A 7,514-nucleotide genomic window follows, 5' to 3' on the forward strand; every position below is an offset into this window, starting at 1 on the left:
TGAGAGAGAGAGAGAGAGAGAGAGAGAGAGAGAGAGAGAAAGAAAGAGAGGTGGGCGGGCCTGCAGCAGCGCTCCAATTTTCTTGAGGTCAATGTGCCAGCCAATTACATATGATGAGTTTGGGGTCTTCATTCTGTTTTTTTTTTTCATATCTGCAGAAAATATTCAATTTCCTGAGAAACACGATTTAGGGCCTCTAGGTGGAGGCTGGAGCTGCAGTCTGGATTACACTCTGATACTCATAAAACACCTGATCTGACTGAGGAGGGGGCCACGAGGCTAATTCAAGATATATAAAAATGACGTCATATCCGGGGCTGTAAATTGCTTTCTCAGTGAATTATTATTATTATTTATTTTATTATCAGAGTTCTTCTTCTCGGATCTCCAAATGTTTCATTTTGTCGTCGAACAGCTGAATCTCAGAGAGTCTCAGATTATAAAGAAGACAAATAAAAATGAAACATTAAATATTTGAGAAGCTAAAGAACAAAGCTTAGTTCACCATTTTTCCTCAAAGAGGAAAGAGTCAAACGATGATTTCTGTCTAATTACTTCACCTTATTGACTCAGGTTTAGAAACCAGACAGACAGGATGCTTCAGCCACGTGGTGTCCCTGAATGCAGCACCAAAGGCCACTTTAATTTCAGTCTATTGATTCATTTATCTCACATCCTACATAAAACAAACACAAAGACTTTAAGAGTTATAGTTTTTTATTTGAAGCATTTTGATGATCAAAATGACAAAATGAAGAAAATCATCCAAAAACAGAAGAGATAATATTTACCCTCCAGAGTCAGAGTCAGAGGAGGCCTCTGAAACAGCGTGTAGATGTTCATGCTGAACAAAACAAAAATGATAAAATTATAGAATTATTATTTATATTGTATTTCATTTCTTTTATTAAAGGGTGGTAGAAGGGTTTTTACAGGCAGCTCTTTAAAACAACCTTCCGTTCAATTTATAAGAACGAAGTTTTCACTAAAAGTTCTCTCTGTCCTTCAGGTGAGTTTCATGTTCAGTATTTCAGCCTGAAAAATGTCGTCAGCTCACCTTAAACAGAGGACCAATTAACTCAGCTTCTCCTCTGTCAGCTCATTACGCGTTCATATGGTTTGTGCGTAATTCTTGGTTGTAAACTTTAACGGCCTCAGGATGAGAATGAAGCAAGTAATTAATTAATATCAATGATTTAAATACTGCAGAGATCTCAGATTACAGTAAACCTACAGAAACCCACAGACAGACGGGGTGTGGTGCTAAGGTGTGCAGGATATGTGCAGCGTTGATCTTTATAGATTGGGCAGTCTCAGCAGTGTACAAGTCTTTGTTTATGGTGAGGTATATCTGCAGTCTGAGGAGAGTCTGAGCAGCTGGCAGTAAGATAGATACTGAAAATACAATTGGCTAATCTTCTAATGTACCTCGGTGCTTTGATGCAGTTGAAGGTGTTTGCAGGCGGGACAGGGGTTGGACATTACCTCACTCTGAATGCTTTCTGGGGGGAGAAACGAGCGAGTAATTAGCTGATTAGAGGCCCGTCAGAGCAGCTCAGCCTGCAGCCAATCAGCTCTCAGCGGCCTGCAGGGGTGGAGGAGGACAGCTGATGGGAGTCAGGCTGCCTCTGGGAAGTTAGCGTGAAACATCAGGACGGATGCAATGTTGCGGAGAGACATGCGTGAGTGCAATTTAAGGAAGCAGGTGGAGGGATGCACATGCAGGCCTAACAGTCAGAGAGCGTGTCTGTGAGGGGGGTCAGGACTTCAGACTCAGGCTGGTGATGCACTGATGCTTATTTCTGATGGTGGGCTGATACAGTTTTCATAAAAAGATAAGAACGCGTGAGTGAAGAGGCTCCGCTGTCCGCGCGCTGACGCACGGCACAGGTGCGCATCAAAGACTCCTCGGACCTCCTCAGACTTCCTCAGACCTCCTCAGACTTCCTCAGACCTCCTCAGACCTCATCCCGTGATGGAAAAATCCAGGAACTTCAGAATCGACGCCCTGCTCGCAGATGAGACCAACCGTGTCAGCAGAGACCTGTCCCCGGGTCTGAGCAGCGACAGCCCCGCAGGCAGTCCGGTCTCGTGCCGCCGCGCGGACACCCCGTCTCCGCGGGCAGCTGTGCAACTTCAGACCGGATTAATCCCCAAACCGGGTGTGCTAAACTTCCCGCACCCAGGACTCGCTGCAATCCCCGGCATGTACCCTGCACCCATGTACCCTCTGTCGGCGCTGGGGGGGCAGCACCCCGCGTTCGCGTACACCGGGTTCACACAGCTGACACACTCCTACCCGGAGCACCTGAAGGCTGCTGCCATGGCGGGGTCTCTGCCGCTGGAGCACTGGATCAGAGCCGGGATCATGATGCCACGACTGCCGGATTACAGCTGTGAGTAGACTTTAGACTAGAAGAGGGTTTTTTTTAAATACATTTAAAATACCCAGACTTTAAAATAAAACTGAATGTTTGTACCTTAATTCTTCTCCTTCTATTTGGCCTAAGAGTTCTCAGTCCTTTAAAGACCCGAATCTGTTCTCCTCATAAACACTTTCCTGTTATCAGTTTTTACTGAAAGGGTTAATCAGATAGTTTTGACTTCTAAGCGAACCGCAGAGGCTGTAAACTCTCAGAACACAAATACTTATCATCAAACGAGCTCAGATCGACTCCCTCAAGTTTGTATAATTTATTATTATTATTACTATTATTATTATTATTATTATTATTATTATTATTATTATTATTATTATTTAATTAATATTATAGTAGCCTAGTAGATTTGTTCCATTATAATTTGCAGTAGCCTATAGCACTCCAGATTAACCTCTAGATTTAATCTGTCTTGTGTTTTCTTGTTCTTTCCTCCAGAAGAATCTAAGCCATGTCTCTTATTTACGTTTACCGATAAATTACTTATATTCAATTCTTCTTTGATAGCAAGTTTTAAAAAAATCTTTAAAACATCAGTATTAATATCAGACAGTAGAAACACTTCGTAGTGTTTGTGTTGTGTTTAAAAACAATCTATCATAAATGAATAATAAAACCTACAGTGATGATTTACATCCTGTTTTTAAGAAAGTGATGCTTCATCTTCTTGTATTTAGTCTCACAGCAGCCTCTCTGTCCGTCCTCTCTCTGTTGCTGCACACTGTCTCAGTTTACTGTCTCTGTGTCATATTTTAATTTGGGCCCATTTATTTCTCTATAAACGCCAGCCGGATGAAAATTGTCTTTGTGTTGATGAAGAAACTATAAACAAACACCTAAACCGTTCTGTAGTTCATCAATAAAATCCCCAAAGCCTTCATTGAATTTTCATTAAGTTAATGGCATCCTGTGTTTTTATGGCCCCTGCGCCGTGTCCCCCCGTCAACAATAAACTGGAGTAAAGCTATTACAGTTAATGATGGGCCGAGAGTGCGGACATATGTGCGCCTGATCCAGCACACAAAACACACCCAACTCCCTGTGTCCTTGAAATACTTAAAGAAAGATTCATTAAACTGGAGGCAGCACCAAACTGACAAACACTTCAGATTTTAAAACTTAGGCCTTTTTATATGAAGCTGTTTCAGTTTAATAAATATAAATAACTTTAATATTCAGACATTGAGCATCTAAACTGAAATCTGCAAGCTGAAATTAAATATGAAATAAGATGTCATTAATAAGAAATAAGTGGTGACTTGTTTTTAAAAGTCAATGCAGCAAACTCCATAACATCATTAAAATCTCAACTCAAAACTCACCTGTTCAAACTGGCATATTCACTCTAACTGGACTCTGTGCACTTCACTAGTTTTTATTTTTTTAAATGTATTATTTCTTGTTTGTTTTAATGATGAATGTTTTTATTCTCTGTACGGTGACCTTGGGTGACTTGAAAGGCGCCCCAAATAAAATGTACTATTATTATTATTATTATTATTATTATTATTAACATTTCCCCTCACATGAAGTCAAACACTGAAGATGACTCTTTGCTCTTCCACCTCCTGCAGCAGGCCCTCAGTCCGGTCTCTTGGGGAAGTGCCGGAGGCCCCGCACGGCCTTCACCAGTCAGCAGCTGCTGGAGCTGGAGAACCAGTTCAAACTCAACAAGTACCTGTCCAGACCCAAACGCTTCGAGGTGGCCACCTCGCTCATGCTGACTGAGACTCAGGTAAGAGGCCCTGCAGGTGAACCTCAGGCTCTAAACACTCAGAGAGTCTGAAGACATCCGCTCTTCTCCAGACTCAGAGATCAGACTCATCCAACATGATTTAACTCCTCAGTTAAAAGAGCATTTTTTTATATTATTATGTTATCTGTTATGAGTGCAGACATTTCCCCCTGGGTGAGAAATACAGCATGAGCAAGAGAATAATACAAAATAAGACTGATATAATGAAATATATCATAAAATCAAGATGAACAAAAAAACGTTTCTAAAAATCAAGAAAAAAAAATACATTCAAATATTTTAAAAGACATAAAGTGCATGTTATAACATTTCTGAAATCATGAAAATAAATCAAACAGTCTCATTAGTAGCATTTTATCAATTTACCTAAACACACAGCGTCACTGTGATATGTTAGATGCCAGATATAAAAGACATTTCTGTGCGTCTCCTCTTAGTAAAATCACAAACCTGTTTTATCTGAACTGCTGAATTTATCTCTTAAATATCTGAACATAGTGTGTTTGAATTTATCTGCTCTTTATGTTTCTGCAGATTAATCAAAATATATTCTATTTCTATTTTAAATTTAAATATAGTTTATATTCATTCATAACTCTGGCAGTCATTAGTTATAAAACAAATAATGAATTAGAAATTTCCCAATAATTCAGAATACTTTTTTTGTAACCATTTGAAGGAACGTTATATTTATCATTTATTAGGTATAGACTCAAGCTTTTTGCTCTGTGGTGTCAATGGGATAACAAAAAGTGGAAACAAGTGTCTTTTGATTTTTTCGGTCCACATTATTGAAGTCAATTTATTTATTTTTTTGCCCAGAAAAAAATATTTTTCCCCCTTAAGATTTTACATTTATAACAGCTTTAGAGAAACCAGATGAAAATTAAAACCTCTAGGGAGAGGAACACAATGAGGGATCACTCCTCCAAAGACAAACACATAAAGACAATATTTCATAAATAAAGGCAGACTTTATAAAATCATCTCTGTGCTGCAGATAATTTTCTCAGTAAGAATAAATATATTTAAATCTTTGGACTAAATTTCCTTAACCCTTTGAGCTCATCGTCTGACCTCTCTCGTCTCTCCGCAGGTGAAGATCTGGTTCCAGAATCGGAGGATGAAATGGAAACGCAGCAGAAAGGCGAAGGAGCAGGCGAGTGCTTCGAACCAGTCTGAGGCTCAGCGGCTACGCAGCTCAGGAAAAACTACCAAAGACAAATGTGACGACAGCAGACAGGCTGTGGATCCAGATGACGGGGGGATAGACCTCGATCTGGAGGATGGAGAGGAAGAGGAGGATGAAGAAGAGGATGCAGATGAGGAGGAGGAGGAGGCTCAGAATGATTACCCAGTTTCTTTGGGTAACGGGGTTGGGATGCAACAATCCATGGACTTCTTGCAGCGCAGCTCAGACGTAGGCTACAATCCCCACAGCCCGTTCTCTGATGACTCTGAGCTGGAGGGGCTGCAGGCGGGAGGAGGGGACCGGAAGATCAGGGCCGGACTGTGAGAGACTCTGAGACACGCTGACACAGTATTTACAGAGACATTGGACTGGTCTGTGTCTGAGGTCTCTAGAAGAGGTCTTTGTCTGTGCTGCTCTCTGAATGAGTCCAAACTGTTTCATGGATCAGCAGATATTCTAGCAGCTACAAACACTCACATATCCTGTATAAACTACTCGTACTGTTCATTTTTATAGCATGCAGAGAAAAAGTTTCTCTTCCTCTCTAAATGACGCTCCATCTGCAGAGAGCTGCAGCTCCACGTGAGGATCCGGAGACGAGAGGACCGTTCAGACAGCGTGAGATTGTAGAGTAGAAGCAGCTTCCACTGACACAGAGTCAGAGCAGATCCAGCTGTGTGGGGTCAAAGATAAAAACATGAACTGCTCCTGCAGACGTTACTCTCAGAACATCCTGAGTTTACTTTGTGCATTTGTTGTAAACATTGATGTTTTTGTTTGTTTTTAATGTGTTTATGAATTCCTTCTTGTCACTTAAATGTAAATGAAGTTAATTTATTTGAATGATTGCAAAGATGAATCATATGTGTATTTATCTGAAACGTGTTAGTGCTGGAACTGTGAAATAAAAGAAATGAGAGCATAAAGAATTAAAAAGAAGTGAAGAATGAACCGATACGTCTTTCTTATCTTCTTTTTTTAGTTGATTGATTCATGTTCTTTGTTTTTTAAATGAAGAACAAACTGAGTCTGCACCAAGCAGCAACCTCCGGTCTCAAAATATAAAGCCAATGCAGAAGTGCTAAAAACTGCAGTTCATCAAGGATCCACTTGAGGCTGGCTCCGGAAGTACCGGAAACCACATACACACCAATTCAAAGAAGCTGATCTTTACAGCAGAAATAAACATGTTTACAGCCTGGTACAAAAGATGAGTGTAGTCTGGATAGCTCATTTCTCGATCAGCACACACTGTAGGGGGGTGTGAATTTTTTCCAATGCGGCAATTTCGAAGATATCGAGATTACGAGTCTTCCAATGAGAGGCACAGCTGACTTGATTGACAGGTGGGAACACTGTAGCTGTTGGCTAGGAGGCTCAAAGCCTGCCTCTTTAAGTCATAATCGCTCGACAGCAGCAATATGGCTGCCGACGAAGATTGGCCTCAAAACAGCTCTGCACACATCGACAGCTGAGCTAAAAGCTAACACCAACATGCTAACAGGAGGACATCTTCTACATGTGATGTTAACCACATTCACCATCTTACTTGTGCTAGCTAGAATCAGCTAATTAGCGCTAAATACAAAGTACAGCTGATAATGATGCCTCTACATTTAATGAGTTTTATTCTTTAACTAAAAAAATTACATTGTTGTTCAGTTGAGTTTAAAGCTCCTGTGAGGATTTTTTGTTTGTGTGAATTTTGGCGCCCCCCTGTGGATGACTCATTTACTCTTCACTTAAAAGTATATTGAAATTCCCCCAAGCTGCAGAGAAAAAAAACCACCCAGGACAAAAATACTAAATTGAGTTAACACAACAAAAATCACAGAGTCTGCAGGTAAACGACGTTAATGATGTTAGCAGAGCTAGCATCACCCACCTCGGTCCTCTTTGCCGGTTCATGTCCTCATCACAGCACTCATAAACATTACATATTTCAGTTTAGGAGCTGTAAGTCTGGTTGTGGGTCTGACTAGCTTTTGTAAGTCACTGTTTTGTTCAGTCTGTTTAATAAGCAGCTAAAACTCCTCACTGGAGATTCAAAGAAGTTTGACTTTGAAGTAAAGAGGAGACATCGAGGGGATTTCTATACCTCTCATAAAAACTTCTCATTAAGAATCTG

At 40.6% G+C, this 7,514-nt stretch overlaps 1 protein-coding gene across 2 annotated transcripts; it reads left to right on the plus strand.

Moving 5' to 3' along the window:
- Nucleotides 1–430: 430 nt before the first annotated feature.
- mnx2b (motor neuron and pancreas homeobox 2b) lies at nucleotides 431–6,337 on the plus strand. Of its 2 annotated transcripts, none has more exons than XM_034680445.1 (3): nucleotides 431–2,396; nucleotides 4,013–4,173; nucleotides 5,291–6,337. In XM_034680445.1, the coding sequence occupies exons 1-3, from the start codon at nucleotides 1,976–1,978 to the stop codon at nucleotides 5,708–5,710; spliced, it is 1,002 nt and encodes a 333-aa protein (XP_034536336.1). In that variant the 5' UTR covers nucleotides 431–1,975; the 3' UTR covers nucleotides 5,711–6,337. The 2 variants fall into 2 exon arrangements, with proteins under 2 accessions (XP_034536336.1, XP_034536337.1); XM_034680446.1 differs by having other exon boundaries at nucleotides 4,016–4,173.
- Nucleotides 6,338–7,514: the final 1,177 nt, after the last annotated feature.

This window comes from Notolabrus celidotus, chromosome 3, assembly GCF_009762535.1.
Source record: "Notolabrus celidotus isolate fNotCel1 chromosome 3, fNotCel1.pri, whole genome shotgun sequence".
Classification (NCBI taxonomy): domain Eukaryota; kingdom Metazoa; phylum Chordata; class Actinopteri; order Labriformes; family Labridae; genus Notolabrus; species Notolabrus celidotus.

Excerpts from the sequence above, each read along its gene's own strand:
- mnx2b (XM_034680445.1), top strand. The coding sequence starts at position 1,976 with ATGGAAAAATCCAGGAACTTCAGAATCGACGCCCTGCTCGCAGATGAG. Across the intron at positions 2,397-4,012 it reads ACGACTGCCGGATTACAGCT|CAGGCCCTCAGTCCGGTCTC; the intron begins GTGAGTAGACTT and ends CACCTCCTGCAG. Across the intron at positions 4,174-5,290 it reads TCATGCTGACTGAGACTCAG|GTGAAGATCTGGTTCCAGAA; the intron begins GTAAGAGGCCCT and ends GTCTCTCCGCAG.